The 24,466-nt window shown below is 42.9% G+C and overlaps 1 protein-coding gene across 2 annotated transcripts in view; it reads left to right on the forward strand.

Annotated features, from left to right (window-relative positions):
• The window catches only part of GC6 (golgin Putative 6), a 398,621-nt gene that overhangs the window by 178,244 nt on the left and 195,911 nt on the right, over positions 1–24,466 (forward strand). For both annotated transcript variants that reach the window (XM_089423919.1, XM_089423920.1), the window contains exon 14: positions 8,351–8,536. In XM_089423919.1, the coding sequence (XP_089280045.1) occupies positions 8,351–8,536 (186 nt within the window). The remainder of the gene's footprint in view (positions 1–8,350; positions 8,537–24,466) is intronic.

The raw sequence follows: 24,466 nt of genomic DNA on the forward strand, positions 1-24,466 counted from the left end.
GAGCACTTCTCAGTGCTGTTTCTCTTTGGAATCTACCTCGATATCCTGGATGAGCAGGAAGCAGAAGTCGGTGACTCTGAGCACCACCAAGGCAGAATACATTGCTGATAGTATGGCCTTCTGTGAGGTAGTCTGGTTGCTGAAGCTCTTCAGTGAGCTGTTTGTACACATGATGAATACCACTGTGATTCTCTGTGACAACCAGAGGTGGGATTCAATTATTGAGGAATTCCGTATTCGACAATTGCTCCAGCGGACAGACATCAGATACTGCCTTATCTGGGATATGGAAAGTCGATGAGCAAGGAGGCTCCATCGCTCTGAGATGATATACAGGTCGCTAAAGCCCCAGGGGAAAGATCAAATTTGTGATTTTCCTGAATGACTTGGAGTCATCAAGAGACCTTTGTAAAAGGGTCCTGCATGTTGCATACATTGAGCTCTGGGAGCTCTGTGGGGCTTACAGAATCTACTGGAGCAACATACGACCACAGGGTGACTCACCCTCCCCTGGTGGTGCGCACTGGAACAAGATGATTCGCTCTCTTGTGGGACAAGATGATTCGCTCTCTTGTGTAACAGGATGATTAGTTCTCCTGTGAGGCCTGGATTGATGTGTTCTCCATGGCGATTGTAGCAGGATTGATGTGTTCTCCTGTGAGGCCTGGATTGATGTGTTCTCCATGGCAATTGTAGCAGGATTGATGTGTTCTCCTGTGAGGCCTGGATTGATGTGTTCTCCATGGCAGCCTGGATCATTGTTTTACAACTCGGCCGAGTTGAAACCGAAACGGCCGTTTCGGACCGAGTCACTAGCCAAAACATTGACCCGGCCAGCAACCCGGCTCGGCTGACCGAGTCAGCTATGACTCGGCCGAGTCATAGCTGACTCGGTCAACCCGGCCGGGTCCGTATTGACTCGGCCGAGTCATGAAAAGGACGGCTGGGCAGCGTTTTTTATAAAAAAAATTCATTTTTTTGCTGATATTTGGTAAAGTTAAGTAGGGTTTGTGGATTCCAAAGGGTAATGGTAGATTGTTAAATGCTTTTGGGGTCCATTTCCCCCTCCCAAACTCTATTTAAGACAGCCAAATGCTCTCATTTCACTCACAGCAGTCTTATGCATTTGAGTGAGAGTCTTCTTTGAGAGTTAGTGAGCAGTTCTTGAGCTTGTTTTGGAGCAGCAGTGAGGAGTCTTGGAGGAGCATTGTAGCTGGAGTGAGGAGCTTCTTGGGCAGCCATTTGGAGCAGCATTGAGGAGCTGATTCTTGGAGCAAGCTTGAGGAGGCAGTTTGTGCCTGGAGGTATTTTTTTCCACCTCTATAAATCTGTTTTTACTTAGTAAATTTTAGGTGCATATCAAGATAGCTTAGAGAGTGTTTTTAGTCAAATAAATGAACATTGAATCAAATTTTTTATTTTTTTTCATTTTCAGATTGTTTTCCTAGTCAAAAAATGGCACCTAGAGCAAAAGATCCTGCTTGGGCATATGTTGAAATGGTTGATAGTGAGATGTGTTGCAAGTTTTCCCATAGGAAAATTAAGTCAGGTCCTGGGGGGATTCATAGGCTGAAACAACACTTGGCAGGGATTAAAGGCAATATTACTCCATGTCCCTCTGATCAAATTGGGGAGATTAGAAAGAATTTGTTGGAAAGCTTTGAAAAATTTAAAGAAGAAAAGACTAGGCAAAAAGAGATACAGGCTGAAATTGGGAGGAAGAGGGAGATACAAAGAATGATGGCTGCCAACCCCCACTATGAGTTTGAGGGTTCTTCCTCTATCCCTCAAACTGATGCATCAAACCCTTTCCGTTATGTTCCTCCCTCTTTTGCTTCTGTTCAAGATAAGGGAAAGGGTAGAATGAAGGGTGATGGGACTATCAAAAGTTTTTTCACTCACTCATGCTCCTCTCCATCAGATGCACATGGTCCTGAAGTTAGTATTAGTAAAGGTCTTGCTCAGCCCACTTTAGATGACCATTGGAAGAAAGAATTGAGGGAGACTGCTTGTGACTACATAGCTAGATGGTGGTATGATGCTGATATCCCCTTTAATGCTGCTCGTTCACCATATTATGAGCCTATGTTTGAGGCCATACATGCTGCTGGAAAAGGCTTCAAAGGCCCTACTATGCAAGAGCTAAGGGGGTTTCGTTTGCAGAAAGAAATTAAATCAATTAATGAGTATTTGCAAGATTTCAAGGAATCATGGGCAAGAACAGGGTGTACCATCATGTCAGATGGATGGACTGATCAAAGAAACCGTACCATCATAAACTTTCTTGTCTTCTGCCCACAGGGAACCATGTTTTTAAAATCAGTTGATGCATCTGATAAGGTAAAAGATGGCCACTTGTTGTTTCAGCTATTGGATGAGGTTATTCAGGATGTGGGGGTGGCTAATGTTGTTCAAATCATCACAGACAATGCCTCTAACTATGTTCTTGCTGGTAGACTGTTAGAGGAAAAACACAAGACCATCTTTTGGACCCCATGCGCTGCACATTGCATAGACCTCATGCTTGAGGATATTGGAAAATTAGATTGGGTCAGAAACACTGTAGATAATGCCAAAAGCATAACAAAATTTATCTACAATCATACACTGGTTTTGAGTCTCATGAGGAAACACACTGGAGGCAAGGATATTATTAGGCCTGCCATCACTAGATTTGCTACACATTTTTTGACATTGCAATCTATGCTTTCCCAACATAGAAACTTGCAAAAGATGTTTTCCAGTGATGACTGGAATCAAAGCAGTTGGTCTAACAAACCAGAAGGCAGAGAATTGAAAAGGAAAGTCCATGATGAAACTTTTTGGAGAAAGGCAGTAGAGATTGTGAAGCTTGCTGAGCCACTAGTTAAGGTGTTGCGGTTGGTGGATGGGGAAAGGTTGGCTATGGGCTTCATTTATGAGGCTATGGATCAAGCAAAGGAGCAAATAAAGACAGCATACAAGGATAGAGTGGCAAAGTATGGGCCCATTTGGGCAATCATTGATGAAAGATGGAACAATCAACTCCATCGCCCTATACATGCAGCTGGGTATTTTTTGAACCCACGGTATCATTATAAAGCTAAGGAGTCAGGAGCTTTGAGGGGGGAGGTCAGAGATGGACTGGTTGATTGCATTGAGCGCATGGTCCCATCGGAGTCTGATCAGCTGCTGATACATCAGCAGGTCACATCCTTTAGCAATGCAACAGGTACCTTTGGGAAGAACCTAGCAAAGATTGCAAGAGAAGCAGATGAGCCAGGTAAACAAAAATTTCAATTTTCAATTTCTTAATGGTTTTACTTTTTTTATTAAAGTTTGTTAAATCATTTATAATTTGAAAGTTAGATATAATTTGTAATTTTGTTGAGCTTCAGCCTTCATCTAACTCATAATTCATTACACTCCTATGTTTTTTGCAGCACAATGGTGGGAGGCCTTTGGTGGCCAGTGCCCTGAATTGCAAAGGTTTGCAATTCGTATTTTGAGTCAAACTTGCAGTGCATCTGGGTGTGAGCGCAATTGGTCTGTCTTTGAGAGGATTCACACAAAGAAGAGAAACCGTTTGGAGCAAAAACGGTTGAATGATCTAGTTTTTGTCCAATACAACCTTCGGCTCAGACGGAACCAATTGCTGAACAAAAGACCTGATTCAGATCCCATTGTGTTGGAAGACATTGATCCAACATCAGATTGGGTAGTGGAGAGTCGTCTACCAGAGTTTGATCCTGATGAGGATCTTGAGATTGATCAACTTGATGTTGAACATCCACTGCAGCCTGTTCAGTTGAATGCAGATCCCGATCCACCAGCCTCAGTCTCACAGCCAGCTAGTAGGACTCCAGTTGTAGGTGCTTCGCCTTCCTCTGCTCAGCCACGACAGAAGCGCAACCGCATTTGTACTCTATCTCAGCTTGCATCTGCTGCACAGCCTAGTGGTACTGGCACCACTTCTACAGTTGCAGTTGGAGACGATGATGATGAGGAGGAGCCATGGGGCCCCTTGTCTGACTCTGATGATGATGATCCAGAGATTGGTCGAGATGATCTTGGCTCCTCTGGTAGTAGCTACTAGCCTCCTTGGTTATTTGTATTTTGTTTTGACTCTTGAGTCTTTGATCATGTATGACAGACTACAGTTGACTATGTATTTACTATTGCCATTGGGTACCACCGTACCATTTTGATATAATGGATTGGTTCATGAGCCTACTTTGATCATATGTTGTCTTCCATGTATATTATAATGTTGTGTGTTTGGAAACTTGAATGAAAATCTTTAAAATTATGTTTAAAATATTTAAAATTATGTTTTTTTATAAAAAAAATAAATATTTAATGTATTTTTTACAACGACCGAGTCATTGAAATCGAGCCGGTCGAGTCATTACCGAGTCGGAGTCCGAGTCGGAGTCGATCCTCGGCCGAGTCCGAGTTGTAAAACATTGGCCTGGATTGATGTGTTCTCCATGGTGATTGTAGTAGGATTGATGTGTTCTCCTGTGAGGACAGGATTGATTAAGTTCTCCTGTCGAGGCTTCCTACCCATGCAGTCTGGGACTCATGGGAAGTACCTCTCATCTGATCAATGAGCAGGGAAATGAAGTTAGGGACCATAGTAATACCGATGGACGCATCGTTGTATCTACCGTACTCCCTACGCTAGGATGTCCTCCATTGATCTGGGATCAATGATACTGGTCTGGGACCAGTGGTAGGAGTTGTACATGCTATGACGATGACTTCGGGTCGGCTGAAGCCTGAGACTGGTCTGGGACCAGTGGTACATACTTCGAGACTGACTTCGTGTCAGTGCAGTACTGGTCTGGGACCAGTGAGAGTGGTACATACTATGACCCTGACTTTGGGTCGGTTGAGACTGGTCTGGGACCAGTGGTACACTCTCTGAGACTGCGATACTGGTCCGGGACCAGTGGTAGGAGTGGTACTTACTATGAAGCTGACTTCGGGTCAGTTGAGACTGGTCTGGGACTAGTGGTATGCACTCTGAGACTGACTTCAGGTCAGTGGAGAATGATATGACTCATTCTCGATCAATTCTTCTTCTTCATAGTTCAGCGGAGATGAGCAGAGCAGAGCAGAGCCAGCAGAGCAAAGCTAGCAAGAGCTGAGCTGAGCAGAGCAAAGCTAGTAGAGCTGAGCTGAGCAGAGCAGAGCCAACAGCGCTGAGCAAAGCAGAGCCGAGCCAGCAGAGCTGAGCAGAGCCAGCAGAGCTGAGCAGAGCCAGCAGAGCTAGGCAGAGTAGTGCAAGGCACTAATGGCAGAGATAGTACAGTCGTACATATGGATCAGCGGATGGAGTTCTCCCTAGTTGAGAGGGAGTGTTAAATTGGAAACTAGGGCCAAACTCCATGTGGGTCGGCTTATTTATGGCAGCTGATATTTTTATTGGATCCCTCTCGTCGAGAGGTGTAGGATTGATCCAAAGATCATCCGATTCCGATAAGTATTTATGGAGATATGAATTTATTTTGTTTATGTAATTATAGTCAAGCCGACCAGTTCTTATGTAGGCTCTAGAAGCCCAGTCGACGTGTCTATTCAACCTCCTCGTTTTTAGTATAAATAGAGGAGGATTTGAAGTCATTTGAGAACACTCTTCATATGATCTCTCTTCTCCACTTGTTTGGGTTGTCCTCTCTCAAGGAGGACGTAGTGGAAAGGGTTTTCTATGAGAGCCCTAGACGCAGTCAACTAAGTTCACTTAGCCGCAGTTGAAAGGAGAGACACCTGTACGCAGTTGAAGAAGATCTGGCCGCAGTAAAGGAGGCCGCATACGCAGCTAAAGGGAAGGCCCTATCCGCAACAAAGGAAGGCTTGGGTAAGGCTAGATCCACAGCCATTGAGGAGACCCTTATACGCAGCAAAAGATGATGCCCTTACCACAGTAAACCGCAGGCTTATAAGGATGATCCACACAGCAAACAGGGACCTTATACGCTGTTCATGGTTAGACCTTATACGGAAAAGGAACTCGAACTTCTTACCTTAGATTGGGCTTCAGGCAGAGGACACTTCAGCGGTATTGAAGTCTGTTCTCACTTGCTGGGAGGCCGAGTTAGGTAAGGAGTAGGGCAGGTCTGTTGTGGCACGTTGAAAACTCTGTTTGGGCAGAACGTAAGTTACAGGTAGGCTGTGTGGTAGGCCGCAGGCCATACCACCACAGCTAAACACTTGCGTGGGTCTGTTTTGGGGCTGTATTGTGCCCTAATCTCCAGCGTAGAAGTAGAGGGATCACACTAAGGTGGGCCGCAGGTATTAAAGGCTGTTTGAGGACTGTTCATGGACTGTTTGAGGGCTGTTGCAGTGTGCTAAAGTGCCCTAACCAGGAACAGTCAAGGGCAGTGTGGGACAACAGATTTGGAGGCAAGGTTGTTGTGTATTGAGTCAATATGTAGACCTTACTTGCTGTTGGGCTAAGCCACAGGCCATAGCCAGCAGCATAGATTGTGTTAAGGGTTGCGCAAATCAGTCTTGCAAGTATGGCAGTACTGAAACCTCAACTTGGAGCATGACTGAATAAAGGAAGAGAACTGAAGTTTGATGCACCAGCTCATATAGCAGCGACAGCTAGTACTGCCGGAAAAGGACAGCATTCTGGAAGATGTAGCATGATTGGATGCAGTACGGTGATGAAATCACCTTGAAGAAATATGTCGTCACCTAAGTTTAGATCTGCAGTCCTTGTCATCAGAGATTCAGATCTTCAACCTCATTATATCATCTTCATGATGAAGATCTCTTCTCTTATCTTGTCAAGTCAAAGTTTTGACTTATGATGTATATGTACTCTCTCTCTCTCTCTGCTGAACTTTGAAGATAAAAGAAGATTTGATCAAAGGGTTTCCCCACACATTGTGGGGTTTGTCCCTGGCTCGCGCCACATCTTGTGTCCTCTTGTCTTGGCTTGTCTTCTGCGTTTTATATTTATGTTCTATCTGCAGTTTATCGTAATGCTGATGTGATTGCTAACTGTGAAAATGAAAATAAATTGCTCTAGCATAGAACATACCAAAACTTAACAGAAACCCTCCTTGAGTTGGAGAAGAGCTGGCCTAAAGAGGCAAAGGTAAGTCTCTGAGGTGACAGTGGGCAACCTATCGAGGTTCCACTTGGATTGGATGATCTGGGTTGAATCTTTCACCACTGTAACATACAATTAGGGTGTAACAGGCCCATGGTTCCTGAAAATTGGCATTGTCCTTTCCTCACATTATAGTGTTTTTTCTTCTGCAAAATCAACAAATCTTTCTAGTGAGTGAAATGTCTGTAAGCTCTTCAATCTATGTACCATGCATGAACTTAACATCTTTTACACTCTTTCTCCCTACAATGAATGTGTAACAATCATTCTCTTACATGTCAGATACTTTCCTTGATCTTTATGGATTTTCTGTTTTGGAACTAAGGCCCTTGGTTGAGTTATTTTTTTCCACAACAACATTTCAATGAACTTTAATTATATGGCCTATCTTTACTGTAAGATTTTCTAGTTTTTAAAGTAAATGCCTTGCACATAAAAACCTGAATCAAGCGCCAAAACGTAGAAATTCAACCTCAAAATTAATTACCATGCGTCATTGTCCAAGCTTCTGTTTGCTGTTATAACTTATAACTAAACACTCATTGCAATCCTACTGATGTTTCTTCACGAGTCATGCCAATCACATCAGTACTGCTGTAATAATCATGTCACAATCATTTCTGTTCATTTTTCAATATTAAAATACAATATATTTTCAAATTAAATGTAAAAGTAATACAAATATATTGTATACAATGACATCAGGTATTTTGCCTTAATGGATGATACCTAAGTTCTGTATATTGGTTTGCATAATATTTACAGTAACATTCTTGAAATACACAAAATTATCATAAGGTAACGGTGATAAGTTGAACATCAAAGTTGAAGGAGAATTTAGGCCAACCTTTGTAAATTGGCATGTAACTGTGGCATCTTTTTCTGCAGTTTCTATTTAAAGATTAATTAAGCTATATTTTTCATTTAAGAATAGATCTTCTTATGCTCTTATCAAAATCTAGTACTGCATTAGGTCAATGATGGGTTGGCTGGTTGCATCATTTTCATGTAGGTTTGTTGTATTTTCTATCTGCCATTCAGGATGTAACCATGTTTGTCCCTATGTTCTTGTGTTATTTAAAATCTTATTGTTACTAAACCCAAAAAACAACATTGATATGTTTGAACTTTCTGTAAGATTCTAAAGATGCAATTTTCTGTTGAAAATTTTATAGGAAGGCATTCCATGTTTTCTTTTCTATATTCACTTTATGTTGCATTTGAGCTTATAGCTTCTTTCTGCAGGCATTAAGATGCATTGGAGACTTGGTTCTTGGGCATGCTCAGAACTGTGATGCTCTTGGCAGCAAAGTCCTTGGAGAGGGTCTGGATGTGGAACCTGCATTGAATTCAATTCTGAGAATTTTCCTCCGCACATCGAGCTTACAAGAATGTATTGCAGCTGAATACGTTTTCAAGTGCTTTTGTGAGGCAAGGTTTTATTGAACCTGCATTGTCTTATTTGATTTTAAATAATGATGTGCTGCCAGTTGAAACTCTTGTAAAATGCAAGCTTGCTTAATTTAACTTGTAATGTGATCATATTATATCATTTTGGTGCCTAGATATTGTTGAAATTTCTAAGTCTAACACGTTAGAAATCCCTACTGCATTATTTGGTTTAATTTCTCCTACTTGTTTATTCCATTAACAAGTTATTTATAAATAGAAATACTGAAATAAACACAAACGCAGACTTAACTCATATGTAGATCAACAACTGAAATAACTGAGACCAACACACAAGGGACACCGTTATTTTTGGACAATCGTCCTTAGAAAAACCCAATGCAGGAAAACCGGTGCAACAGATATGAGGGTTTTATCATTATGCAGTTTTTGAATACATCTAGGGTGCCAGAAGTGGCTCACTCAATAGAGAATGCTCTTGGCAGTAGTACCTCTCCTCGGAGACAAATATTCTGGCTGATCAATTACTGGATGAACGATCCCACAACAACAATGGCAGCTCCTTAGTTGGACAACGAAAACTGATCCAAGCTTCTCTGCTGCTCTACGTCACCCTGCAGGGATTGCGTCACCCTTCTTGGCTCACCAGCACTCAATCTGCCCCACAAAAAATCTCCCGGCGCTGCCTCTTGGCCCTGTGTCAGCTCTGCTAGCCTCTGTGTCAGCCCTCAGACCCTCTGCGTCACCCACGCTGGCCTCTTCAGCCTCTGCGTAGCTCTCAACTGCTTCTACGTAGCTCCTAGTTGCCTCTGCGTCAGCCTTCCCAAGCTTTGCACTCTCTCTGGCGCTATCTTTGCCTCTCTGTTATGTATTCTCGACCTCCTGCTGAACTGCCCCTTGCTGCAACAAATCATTTGTTAGATTCTCTTAGCAAACCCCGCTCCAGAAAATCGAATTGACTGATCAATTAGGTGTGTCTCCAACTTACCCTCAAGCCTCCTCTTATACTTTTCCTGTTGAGTCGTCAACGCTGAGATTAAGTCCCTAATCAAAGACTAAGATTAGATTTGGCTTGATCCATGTCATTTAGGACATTCTCACCCAGTTTTATATTAATACCCGTTAATATTTTCATTTTCCTAAGTTTAGACTTAGGAACCCCATTAAAATATTAATTATTTTAATATCTCTCCTACCAGGTGGAATTTCCCCAAACCATTTATGGGTTTTGGAGGTCTTACGGGCTTTAGCCTCTCCACCAATTTTTATGGCTAGAGCACATCCGATGCCACCACAAATCAACACTCCATCTTAGCAAGGAATGTGCTCTAGTAATGCTCCATCATTGAAACATCACACTGATCTTCCGCATCGATACCTGTGTTGATGCTTGGCCTGCTGCCTCACATCATCTGCACTGTTGCTTCTTGTATTGTTGCCCATGACACTGCCACTGCCACTGCTACATCTGTACTGCAACTCCCTCTCAATATGCTGCCCCTAGCACTACCACTGCTAACTGCTGCACTGTAACTCAGTTACCTAGAAGTAAGGAACTGATCTACCCAAATACTGACATCCCGGTCAGTCAGGAAGCCTCATGATGTTGAAGCTGCCCATGTTGCTATACTGTGCTCCCTTCACTACCATTGTGCTGCTGCATATATCTCTGTGCCTCTCTCACTGTTGCAGCCTCCACTTCGCTGCCTCAGATTTCTGCACCTAAGCACTGCCTTGTTGCTCCACTACACTTTGCTGCACCCGACCTCTGTCATCCTGCTACTGTCGTTAAGGGCTCCCGTGGCTGGATATGATCCAAGAGTTTGGGCACCTCAAGGATCCTGCACCTAGTATGTAGTCCTCCTGACTACAACTCGATGTCTCCCCACCTCTTCTCTAGAGATGCATGAGCACTCATGGCATAGTCGTCATCAGTCTCGACCTCTTTCTCTGCCTTAGCTAGTGCTGCCTTGGAGTCAAAAACCCCTCCCTTGTTTTTCTTCCTTGGACATTGGGATGCATAATGTCCCTACTCCCCACAATGGAAGCACTTCACCTTGGAGATGTCCTTCTTCTTCCTCTTCCCTTGTTGTCCCGCAGATGCTAGAGCTGCATCCTCCTCCTCCTCCTCCTTAAATCGACCTCCCTTGCCACTACTCCCTGCCTTGGTCATCCATCTGATCTTTGTAAAATTTTCTGTTTCCCACCCCGGTTTTCAGTTTCACCTTATTTCATTTAGTCATTTATTTCCAAAGTCACTTTTCCTTTCTAATTTTTCATTGACTTTATAAAGTCACTTTAAAATTAGACTTAGTAACTTTATCACTTAAAGTCACTTTCAAATTAGATTTAACTTTATAAAAATTATAAAGTTACTTTAGGAGAAAAATTAAATTCTTTTGGACACTTTTCCCTAGGCCAAAGATCAAAGCCTTAGGGAACCACCTGTCCTCCGGTACCAAATTTCAACACTCCCTCTTACCGAGGAAGGTGTTCCTCACCACACCCATCTTGTCTCTGAAGTAGACATGCTTGCCCCGTGGTAAGGCTTTGGTAAGAATATCTACAACCTGCTCATCAGTGGAAATATACTCAAGCTTTACAGCTCCCTTCTGAACATGGTCTCTGATGAAATGATATCTGATCCCGATATGCTTTGACCTGTCATGAAATACTGGATTCTCCGTGAGTTTAATGCAACTCTGATTATCACAGTAAATCACTGAAGGTCTCAACGGCTGACCAAATAAGCCAAACAACATCTTGCGAAGCGAGATGGCCTCACAACTAGCTAGACTGGCTGCCATATACTCTGCTTCCGCTGAACTCAGTGCTACTGACTGCTGCTTCCGGCTGAACCATGACACTACTGCTGAACCCAACCCAAAACAACACCCTGAAGTGCTCTTCCTATCAGAAGCACAACCTGCCCAATCAGAATCAGTGTATCCTGCCAATCTCACTCCATCTCCCTGCCTGTAGTCCAGACCATAATCCACTGTCCCCTGCAAGTACCGCAAAATGTGTTTTGCAGCCACCCAGTGAACCTTCCTAGGCTCACACATAAACTGACTCATCGTGTTGACTGCAAAACAGATATCTGGTCTGGTGTTGACCAAATACATCAAGGAACCAATCAGCTGCCTGTACAATGTGGGATCCACCAACTCGGAATCCGAAGCATGAAGCTTCTTCCAGTTGGTGATCATCGGTGTCGACATGGGTCTACAATCCTCCATGTGGAATCTGCTAAGGATGTCCACAATATACTTCCCCTGCCCCAGGAAGAAATGCCCCTCCTCCTGCCACACCTCCAAACCCAAAAAGTAATGCATCAAGCCGATGTCCTTCATCTCAAACTCCGCTGCAAGATCTCTCTTGCAGTGCTCTATGAGTCTCTCTGCACCTGTAATGATCAAGTCATCCACATACAGCACCAGAATGAGAGGCTCCTCACCAATCACAATAAAGTAAAGGTTCGGATCTGCCTCACTCTTTGTGAAACCCATCCCCTGCAAGTATGCATCTATCCTGGAGTACCAAGCTCTGGGAGCTTGCTTCAGGCCATAAAGGGCCTTTTTCAATCTGCACACATGGGACTCCTTCCCATGCACCTCAAAGCCCTGTGGCTGCTCAATGTACACCTCCTCCTGTATGAAGCCATTGAGAAATGCGGTCTTCACATCCATCTGGTGGATCTTCCAACCCATCTCTGCTGCTATCGATATAATGGAGCGGATTGAAGTATATCGAGCCACGGGAGCGAAGGTCTCCTCATAATCAACTCCCTCTACCTGTGAGAACCCTCTAGCCACAAACCTTGCTTTGAATTTCTCAATGCTGCCATCTGCAGCATGCTTTACCTTGTAAAGCCATCTGGAAGTAACCACGGATTTGCCCTCAGGCCTCGGCACCACCTCCCAAACATCATTCTTCATGATAGAAGAATACTCCTCCTGCATGGCCTCTCTCCAGACCTGCTGGCTAGCTGCCTCCTCATAGCTAGAAGGCTCAGAGTCAAGGATGCTGGTAACCATCGCCATATAGCTACAAAATCTCTCAGGTGGTCTACTCTCTCTGACCGGCCTCTTCGGCTCAGCAACAGATGTGGCATCTCTCAAGGTATCCTGAAGCCACTTGGGCTTCCTCTTCCCTGAGCATGCTTCTCCCATAGGAGAATGAAACTCCTCCTCCTCATCCCCATCAGTAGCCTGAACTCCTGACTGTCTGTCTGCTGTCCTCCTGCCTGCACCTGAACCTGTAGAAGCTGAGGTACCGTGTGCACTGTCCATCAGTGGACTCCCTAGTGAACTGCTCTGTGAACTGCTCTGTATGCTGCCCGGAGCACCACCCCTCTGGCTCGGCGAGCCACTGCTCACTGATGGACCTGACATCCTCATAGATGTACCTCCGGATCCTCCTGATCCCTGCCCACTGGACCCCTGCGACTGACTCAACTGCTGCTGAGGGTCTGGCTAATCCAGATACTCTAACTCCCGTGACCTCCTAAAGGCCCTGTCCTCCTCGAACTTCACATCCCGTCTGACAACAACTTTCCTCTGTGCAGGAATGTAAATCCGAAAGGCCTTTGAGGTCTCACTGTAGCCCACAAAGATACCCTTCTCTGCGGTGGGCTCTAGTTTGGTCCTCTCCTCCTTGGGTATATAGGAGTATGTAATGCATCCAAGGATATGAAGATGACCAAGATCAGGCTTCTTCCCAAAGAAAGCCTCCTCCGGAGTCATGTGCCCCAAGGCACGATGCAGACTCCTGTTCTGCAAGTAAACAGCTGTGTTGCAGGCCTCTGCCCACAAGAACAATGGCAACCCTTGATCATATAACATGGCTTTGGCAGCCCCTATGATGGATCTGTTCTTCCTCTCCGCAACCCCGTTCTGCTGGGGGTTGTAAGGAACAGTGAACTCCCTCCTAATGCCTGCCTCTGCACAATAGTCAACAAACTCTCCAAGGGTGTACTCTCCTCCATTGTCCGACCTCAGGGACTTGATCTTTCGACCTGTCTGAGTCTCCACAAGAGCTCTGAACTCCTGAAACCGCTTGAAGACCTCACTCTTGGTCTTCAAGAAATAAATCCAGGTCCTCCTGGAGTGATCATCAATGAATAAGACATAATACTCATATCCACTCAAGGAAACATGAGACATCCGACCGCTCACATCGGAATGAATCAAATCAAGTATCCCCGTCGCTCTGCTGTCACTGCTGGGAAAAGGGGATTTGGCAAACTTGCCCATCGCACAACCTCTGCAAGTATCATGGTGATCAGTACTGAAATCTGGCACACCTGTAGTGATCTCCCGCAATGTCCTCAAGGCTCCATGAGACATGTGCCCCATCCTGCGGTGCCAAATCTCACATAGCTCAGAACTGCTAGCTCTGCTGTCGGTACTACAGCTCAATGCCAAAGGGGGCTGGAATGCAAACTTGTACACCTTTGCATGGCGTACACCTATCACTCTAGCTGAATCAGCTGGAGAGCCCCTGGGATACATCAACACCTGTCCTTCCCTGAACAGTACCTCATATCCTCTGTCCTCCAACGCTGAGACGGATATGAGGTTCTTCCTCATCCCTGGCACATAAAGAACCTCTGACACCTTCAAGGGAGGTTTGGACTCCCTCTGAAATGTCACTGTCCCCACCCCGACTGCTCTAACAACTCTGTCATCACCGAGTACTACCTCAATATCAGTGCCACTCTCTGAAAGCTCTGAGAAGTACTCCCGGACTCCTGTCATGTGACGTGAAGCCCCACTGTCCACATACCAGATACCTGTAGATGCTCCGCTAATCGAGGGAAAAGCATGCTCCCTCTGAACCTGTGTGGCAGGTGATCCTGCACTAGAGGACTCACATGTAGTGAACGCAAACTCCCGGTCAAAACGACCTGCAAAGTCCTCAATCTCAGCTGACGCTGCCACATCCTGGGTCTTCCCCTTCTTCTTCTTCTTCTCCGGACACACAACTGCATAGTGTCCCATCTTCTGACAATTCCAACACTTCACTTTGGAATAGTCCTTTTGTGAGTTACCCTGTTTACCTTTACCTTTGCCTTTGCCTCCACCACCGCTTGTGGAAGCCTGCTTCTTCCCTTTGCCTTTCTTGCCTCCTGCCACCAGTTCTACGTCCTCATCCTGCTCAACTGGCTTGGCTGCCCCAAGCTGTCCTTTCCTGATCTCTGTCTGTATACAATCATCCCAAAACCTCTCCCATGTGGGAAGGGTCTCACGTGCACAAACCCCATCAGCAAAGTTCAACCATGAACGGGGGAGGCCATTCACTGCAATACGCACCAACTCAGTGGATGGAATGGCCTCTCCAATCGCTGCCAACTCATCTCTCACATTGGTAATCTTTGTGAGATATCCAGCTGCACTATCATTCCCCATCTTAATGTTCTTCAGCTTCTCCTTCAGGACCATCTTCCGGTTCTCATTGGTACTCTGGTAGAGATTGGACAATGCTGTCCACATCTCATGGGCATTGCTCTTTCCTCTCACATGAGGAATGCAATGGTCTTTGATTCCGTCTAGAATCAGCCTTTTACCCTTGTTGTTCTTTCTATTATAAGCTGCCAACTGAGTAGCATCAGTAGGCACAACAACAGGGTGCTGTGCTGTATGCACCATGATATCCCAGACTTCTGCCTCCTCAAAGATACTCTGCATTCTCTCCTTCCAAACGCTGTAATTTGTATGCCCATCCAACCTATCCTCCACCCTCAATCCCAATGACATCTTGCTGTCCTAAAACTGAAAAATAGCACTGCTGTGGTAAAGATAAAACTGCTGTTTATGAAAAATCAGCTTGCTGGAATTTTCTGAGTGAAAAAATCAGCAGCTGTATTTTTTTTCTTTTGCTGTCCCAAACTGCCCTTCAGCACTCAAGCTCTGATACCATGTAAAATTTTCTGTTTCCCACCCCGGTTTTCAGTTTCACCTTATTTCTCCCATATAGTTAAATGCCCATTCCCATAGCCATACATTTAACAGACTGAAAAAAATAAATATTGCTGAAAACACAAATTCTGGAAATTTTTCAGAGTGCTGGAAATTGCAGAAATAAAAAATCAGCAATTAAAACAGCCATAAAAAACACATTTAAACTCAGTGATTTTTGGTCAACTTGACCCTGGAAAAACCCCCTACAACTCTTGGGGAAAACCAGTTTGAGAGCTCTTCTTTATTTCTGGAAAATGCCTTTTACAGAGAAAATATTTTCAGCAAAAAATCAGCAAAACAGAAATTTTCCAGCAAGCAAAACTTATCTGTTTTCAGCCCAAACGACAATCTGAAAACTGCTGGAAGAGCTGTACGGACCGTACGGATGTACGGACTGTACGGACGTACGGATGTACGGACCGTACGGACTGTACGGACTGTACGGACGGCCGTACGGACTTGTACTGACAGCCCTCGGGAAAAGTGCAGAAAATCGCCTCCTCGATATTCGTGCTGAAAAATAATTTTTTCACTGTTTTGCTCACTAAATCTGCCTTTTTCTGCTTGTTCTTTCTGCTGTTCAGATTTGCTGAAATGCTGCCTTGGTGTGTGTGCCAAACTGCTGCCTCTTTCTCCTCCTTGTCCAGAAATCTCCCTTGCTCTCTTGCTCTCCTTCTCCCAATCTGCTCATGAAAGAATGAATGATCTCTTTCTCCTTTTCCTCCCTTAACCCAACCCTAAATGACTTTTGGGTGATCCCTAAATCCAATGGCTGAAATAGATTTAGATCAATGGCTGAGATTAAATGCTCATTTAAATCTCACTTTCTATTTTTTAATTCACCCCACTTTAATAAAGACCCACTTAGTCATTTATTTCCAAAGTCACTTTTCCTTTCTAATTTTTCATTGACTTTATAAAGTCACTTTAAAATTAGACTTAGTAACTTTATCACTTAAAGTCACTTTCAAATTAGATTTAACTTTATAAAAATTATAAAGTTACTTTAGGAGAAAAATTAAATTCTTTTGGACACTTTTCCCTAGGCCAAAGATCAAAGCCTTAGGGAACCACCTGTCCTCCGGTACCAAATTTCAACAATCTCTTCTTAGCGAAGAGTTGCCCACATCTCCTTCCAACCTGGAAGAGTATCCCTGCCCAAAATACTTTGGACAAATGTCTCCCACTCCTCGGAGATTGCATTTAGGGTTGTCCTCACCATGAATTCTGGATCTGGTGTAGACCCCACGGAAGTAAGTTGGTCACGAATCTCCTGCAATCTGAGGAGGAACGGATAGATCTGCTCTCCCTTCTGCATCTGATACGACTGCAATTGATTCTCTAATAGCATCTTCTGCAGCATGGAAGAGCCTTGATACAAGGTCTTCAAAGTATCCTACATCTCCTTTGCCGTGTTATTTTCAGCAATATGTGGGACGACATGATCTTTGACCTCGTCAAGGATCATGCACTTCGCCCTGTCCATTGCATCTTTATACTTTTCATTCTCAGCTGGGTCGACTGGGATAGCCATGGTTCTCAAGGCAAAGTCCTTGATGCGATGTCGTTCCAGGACTGCCAGGATCCTGGCCTTCCAGACGACCAAGTTGGAAGCCTCGTCCAACCTGTGCTGATCCCTCAGTCCGTTCACTACCATTTCTGCTCCTCTTCTGGATTCCCTTTGAGTTTCGACTCCCCTCCTGGAAATCTCCCTCCAAGTTTTGATTTCCTTGCTAGAAATCCTCCCAAAAAATGTCGAATTGCTCCTCTCCAATCCTCCTTGCAACTGCAACTCAAATCTAGATTTCCTGGCGAGAAATTCGTCAAGGTAGCGACTCCCTCTACCTTGGTTCTGCCCCCTTAGGTATTGTTCTACACCGACAAAAACAACAACCCACCAACTTCTCAATCACAATCTGCCCACAACTCCCCATGCCATAGCAACTGAAGAAACTGAGCCTTTCAGGTTTTGCATAATCACAACAACGACAAAATCTGCTCCTCCTGGCCACAATGTCGATCCTTCCTCGCTGAGAAAGATGACTGAGCACTGCGTAGGTTTGATCTGCCCCTCTCTGCCTCTGCGCCGTCCCTCCTCCTGGCTCGAAATGATGACACAGGCCCTTTGCATCACTTCTTCTCTGCTACTTCTACTCTCGAACAACGTTGTCTCTCGAGACGGCTGCTACTGCTACAAATTCTTCAGAGAACTGCTGGTGCCTTCAGTTCTCCTGTGATCTGCAATCCTCTGATACCATGTTGAAATTTTTAAGTCTGACATGTTAGAAATCCCTACTGCATTATCTGATTTAATTTCTACTACTTGTTTATTCCATTAACAAGTTATTTAAAAATATAAATACTGAAATAAACACAAATGCAACCTTAACTCATATACAAACAACAAATGAAATAACTGAGACAAACACATAAGGGACACCATTATTTTTGGACAATCGTCCCTGGAAACACCCAATGCGGGAAAACCGGTGCAACAGATATGAGGGTTTTATTATTATGCAGTTTTTGAATACATCTAGGGTGCTAGAAATGGCTCACCCAACAAAGAATGCCCTTGGCAGTAGTACCTCTCCTCGGAGACAAATATTCTGGCTGATCACTAGATGAACGATCCCACAACAACAATGGCAACTCCTTAACTAGACAGCGGAAGCTGCTGCAAGCTTCTCTGCTCCTTTGCATCACCCTTCTTGGCTCACCAACACTCAGTCTGCCCCATGAAAATTCTCCTGGTGCTGCCTCTTGGCCCTGCATCAGCTCTGCTAGGCTCTGCGCAACTATTGAAGCCTCTGCGTCAACCCTCAGACCCTATACATCACCCATGCTGGCCTCTTCAACCTCTACGTAGCACCCAGCTGCTTCTACGTAGCTCCAAGTTGCCTCTATGTAAGCCTTCCCAGGCTCTGCGTTGTCTCTCTGTCACTATCTTTGCCTCTCTGCTATGTATTTTCGACCTCGTGTCGAACTGCCCCTTGCTGCAACAGATCACTTGTTCGATTCTCTCAGCAAACCCCGCTCTAAAAAATCAAATTGACTGATCAATTAGGTGTATCTCCAACTGACCTTCAAACCTCCTCTTATACTTTTCCTGTTGAGTCGTCAACGACCGAGATTAAGTCCATAATCAATGACTAAGATTAGATTTGGCTTGATCCATGTCATTTAGAACATTCTCACCCAGTTTTATATTAATACGTATTAATATTTTAATTTTCCTAAGTTTAGACTTAGGAACCCCATTAAAAATATTAATTATTTAAATATCTCTTCAATCGGGTGGAATTTCCCCAAACCATTTTTGGGTCTTGGAGATCTTATGTGCCTTAGCCTCTCCACCAATTTTCATAGCTAGAGAACATCCAAAGCTACCACAAATCAACTGATATTTCTCATGATAAACTCAACTAGCAATAAGAAGTTGGAAAATTTAACTAAGTCCAATCGTTGCATCCATGGCATGTGTCATATGTTGCAAACCACTCAATATGGGTTTATTCAAACATTAGAAAATCAGTAAACGTGCATTGTCTAAATATTGATTTTACAATATTTATAGCAAATGCAATCAAAAAGACTTTACAACTTTTCAAATCATATTGCTGCCCCCAGTAAACCAGGTGAAAGCTTAGGTATTGTTAAAGCTGTTAATTTTCCACTGTTCTATGTTTAGTACAATCACTTAGCCCAATCTTTTCTTCAGTTAGCAATCAAATTTAATCTTCCCATGATAAATAGCAATTGTAGATAGAACAGTAAATGTAATGTAGAATATAAGATAGTCAAAAGCAATAACAAGAGACACAATTTTTGGTCAAAGACTAAGGAAAAACCCCACAAGGGGGAAAGCCCTTTCAAATTCTTCTTCTATTAGATTGTCATGAAATGTTCAATAGAGAGGTACAATGTTCCCATTCATCAACCAAGAGTCAAATTCAAACCTTTGACTAACCAACAAAACCATGAAGACAAGAGATTTTTTGGGTTTTCCCCTTGGAGGGGTTTTGCCCTGGCTTGGAGCCTAATTTATGTGTCCATTATCTTTAATGTATGACAATTATTGCCGAGCACCAACGTGGTCTTTGATGAGGCTCCAACCTCTATGGCTTCGACACTATCTTCTCCAAGGCACCAACCTTGTGTTTATAGGCACCTACCCAAAGGACACCAATTCTTCAATTAAATAGAGTATATATAAAAAACTTACTTCAACAGTTGATCATCGTCTCCACAAGATTGCTTCAGATCTCATTGTCCAAGATCATCAAGCTCTTTTATAAGTGATTGTCCAAGCCTCTCCACAGATTTGGATTTCCACAAGACTTCATCACAATTTTGCTACACAACTGTTCCTATTTTAACTCTCCACAGGTGTATCCAAGCTACACCACAAGTCTAGAAACTGTCTGAGCTGCAATCAAATCCTTGTACCAACCCCTTCAAGATGACTATCCCCTGAAATTTGAGTCTCGGAATACTGTCCACGGTAAGAACCTTCCACAAGAGATTTACCGAGCCTGATATTGATGATTGTTTGAGCTTCAAAAAATTGTTAAACATCTGAATTAAGTCCGAGCTCCATAGACAATAACCCGAGCTATATGATTGTCCACATGGTACAGGATTATTCTTCTGTCCACAAAAATAGCACCAGAATTTGATTGTTGAACCAATAGACGAGCTCCGCAGGTAGACCGAGCTTGTGGGTGACTGCTCACTGTAATACAGGTCTGAAAGTGAGAGAAACAGCTACAGGACTATGGTCCGAGCTTGTGTAGAGCGTTGAACCCAAGTAAGCGTTCTTTTTCCAGGTGGTCAAGTGCAATGTAAAGAGCAAAATCGAAGCAACTGTTTTCAAAAATGTTTAGTCAACAAAGCGTTTAATTCTATACACAATCAGCCGTCAATTTTTGTCAGAGGTATTGAACTGCGTCTTCTATTCTCCCTTTCCACGTTCACGAGATGTGAACCACTCGCTGTCTTTTTTTCATATCTTCTATGGAAAAAATCGATGAGTTTTGAAGCGACAGTCGTGGAAATATATAGTGTTTTATTGGATATGAAGGGACAGGTTGAGTTAGATAAAACCGACTTGAGGGCCGACTGGATCAACAAGATGTTGAACGTTTATGTGAAGCCTACACTCGTTGCTACACGTTTGATGGACAAATGATCGTGTGGGTACTTGGGACCGCAGATGTCATGGTGACCACCGAATGGGACCGTCGTGAATGTGTTGACGTGGATAGGTAGGGACTGCACTGTTCAACAAGGAGTGGGGATATATGTTATCTAGTTTATATCATATTCATATATATATATATATATTTATATTTGATATAAATATATGTATATATATGTCTAATATTTTTGGCCTTCTTTTTTGGTGTTTGATATATTTTTTTCAATGTCAAAACATATTTTTGTAGGATTTTTCATCAACACCCTTTCATCAAATTAGGGTTAGGGTTTATTTTCAATAAAGACTAGGGTTTCATGAATTTGGCATCTTAGGGTTTCGTGATGGGTTTTGAGGAATAGACTTAGGGTTAGGTTTATAAAGAATTAGGGTTTTAATATGCATCATTTTCAAGCTTAAAGTTTTTTGCTTTCAGGTTTTGCATAATGAGGCTAGGGCAACATCTCAAAGGATAATGCATCACAAGAATATTTTCCATCTCCAACGATGCCATATTGACATCAATGACAACCTTGATTAACAAAAGCAATTATTAAGGTTAAGGAGAAATTGAATTAATAGTTTTCCTACTACATTCTCCAACATGGTTTCAGAGTTGAGGTGAACAAGAGAATGTTGAGAATTCTAGGGCATAATGATTAGATGATTTCTCTATAATGATAACTACATGTGAACGCTTTTTACTACTTTAGATTAGGATCCTCTCTTAGTTAGATTATTATAGTGTTCTTCTTCATCAAACAACTACCAAAGCATAAACAATAAAGGGACTAGAGACACAGAATGTAGGCGATCAACTAGGGCCAAAACCTCTCCAACTTGAGAGGAAAACCCAAACGAATTCTTCTTCTTATAGAGACTTCAATTGACGAATACCAAGACCAAGACACTTGATGCAACCGTTCCAAGACCAAGTCACAAACCCTTCTTTCCAGCTTCTTCTTCTTGACCAAGTCAACACTAGTCAAATTTCCTTCCTTCACTACTAATCTCGGTTACTCTGAAATTTCGTCTCCTTTCCACAGACCTGCAATCTTTGGCATGCTTATACCTCTGCAATTCTACACGCGTGAGCTAATAGAGGGAGATTTGAGATGCTTTCTTCCTTTGCTTAGCTTGGAGACTTCTTGTTAAGGCTTCGACCAACAAGAATGATGATAGGCGACTTCCTTAGTGGTTTCTCTAGGGACTGTTATAACCCCACTACAGAAACCCTAATTTCTGCCACATGTGTGAAGAGAAAATACCCAAAAATAGTGCTAGACTTCTTTGCTCTTCTTTCATTTCACTTCGTTGGTTATGAGACTGCTCCTTGTGATCTTCACTCTTCTTCCTATTGCAGATTGCTTGACCGAAATTCTATCTTCAAATGGAGGCCGAGCTGCCCTATATATAGTGATCTGCCCATCAAATAAGCCGACTTCTCCTAGTGACAAGGTCGACATGCCTTTCTAGAAATTTCTTTAGGCCGAAGGTGAACTTGTGACAAGGTCTTGGAGGGTGTAATTGACATAATCAAAATAACTTTTTACAATGTGTAATATGTCTTCAATACATGACAATGATTCCCTAGACTCAATGACTTGATGACCAATCCTAAAGGCTTACTATGGGAGCCTTAACTAAAATAAAATTCCTTGATCACGAAACCCATGAGTCAGGCATTACAAATAATTTTATTTTCTTCTTTACATCAATCACATCAAATCATAATTACGTATGTCATTATAGAGGCCAAACCTAGTTACACTTTACAACACTCCCTCTTAACTAGGGAGGTATTCATAATCCATACAACGTACTTGGACATTCTCAATTTGAAGAGTTCTCATAAGAAGAGTCAGATTGGTAACCCATTTGTATAACATCATATCATCCAACATTGTCACATGGCAAGGCCTTGACTAACAACTCTATCTCTCCACAAGATCAGAACTCAATGTTGGCGAGACCAATGATGTATAGACACCTTCATCATTGTCTCTCTTGGACCATACCCCACCTGGGTTCTTTTAGAGTATGTTCCACCAGGACTATTTTTATCATGGATTCCCAGTCCTCAAAGAATATCGGTCCTCTACGAATACTCTTATCTTGGATGCCCTAACTCATCCTCAAAGAGCATCAGATGCCAAATGTTTACCCAATCCTCCATTCTGTCTTCCCAAGTGAAGGCAAGAATGCCATGCCTATCTCTCCCTCTTAATTAGGGAGGATATACTTATTCCAATGAAGGAATGTACTCATTCCTACAGAAGGAATGTACCTAAGCTCCCTCTTGGCTTAGGAATTTGCTTCCAAGTTTCTACCAAGTTAGAAACTTGTTTCTAGGCTCCCTCTTAATTAGGGACCTACAACAACTCTTTAGGTGGAGATAATGGGACAACCAACTGCTTGAAGAACTCCTCCTCACGATGTCATGAACTTCTTTTCTTTATTCAGGAGTCTTCATGTTTTTGGGACTTCTTTGTAGGGCACAGACCATCCATCACTTTCATCCATGAGTCAGTCATGTCATTATTCCTTTCATTGGAAAGCGATCCATTTGTTCATATGTGGCCTTACTTCGTGCCATGCTGCCTTCTTCATGCCATGTTTTCTTAAGGATCTTTCATCCTATTACGAGGACATTAGTGGTGGAAGATATTCATAGCTCTTCCCTTGGCAGCCCTACATAAGCCCATCCAGATATCATTAAAAAATAAGAAATGAACATTAAATCAAAATTCAAAAATAAGAAAAGAACATCAAATCAAAATTACCTTTGTGATGACATCTTCTAGTTTGCATCAACATCCTGCATACACATTGACACATCTCCAAAAGATATGTACTGTCAAGGGTCTCTTTCTTTTTTCCGACTTCATCAAAGTCTTCATATCATTCATGGAGATATCCTAGTCAAATCTTTCAGTCCTCAGATGTTGATTTCCTTTTCCATAGTTGCATATTTCATGATCTCTTCCTTTCTTTCTTCACACATTTCCTTCCAGGAACTTCCAGTCATAGTTCCTCCAATTTTGTCAACCACCTCATATTTCATATGAGGACATCTTATGTTGATTTCATCTAGACAATGTGTGACCCATGCCTTTCTGTATCCTTTCAAAGGAGAAGATCCTTTCTTTTGATCATGCTCTTGAGATAGAGAATTTATCCATGTTACCTGTAACCATATGACATTGTTGAAGAAAGTGTAACTAGGTTCGGTCTTCATAAATGTAATTTTGATCTTTGTACTTGTAAAAGAAAAGAATTATTATTTTTGTAAATTGTAAAAATGAGTTTCTTGCTCATTGCATAGGTCAAGCACATGTTTGAGTGCTTCTAGGAAAGTCAAAGAGTCAATGTAATTGTCAAAGACCCATGTGGGTATGTTACACCATGAAAATCTATGTATTAGAGTCAAAGAATGACCTCTAAGCCAAGTCATAAGCCTCCTCCTTATGTCAGCCTCAACAAAAGAAGTAATTCGGAATTTTAAGGATAAGTTGGCCTCAATTGATAAAGTCGGCCCAATAGGAGGGATAAACTCCTATATATAGGGCCATTCGACCTCACCGAAAAGACAAGAAGTACTCTCTGAAATCAACAAAGGAACAAGGCTAGAAAAGAGTGCGAAAAAGGCAAGAGAAGGTGTGTCTACTTCAACGAAGAAGGAAGGGAAGGCGGCCGAGTTTGGAAGGTCGATTTCAAGCCTAATTATAGTCACACGTGCGAGGAAGAAGAGGCTCATTCTGTTGCAATGTTTGACCTGCTAATTTAGTCATA

Source organism: Pinus tabuliformis, chromosome 4_2 (genome assembly GCF_031772625.1).
Source record: "Pinus tabuliformis cultivar Carrire ecotype Pingquan chromosome 4_2, CPIR1, whole genome shotgun sequence".
NCBI classification, from domain to species: Eukaryota; Viridiplantae; Streptophyta; class Pinopsida; order Pinales; family Pinaceae; genus Pinus; species Pinus tabuliformis.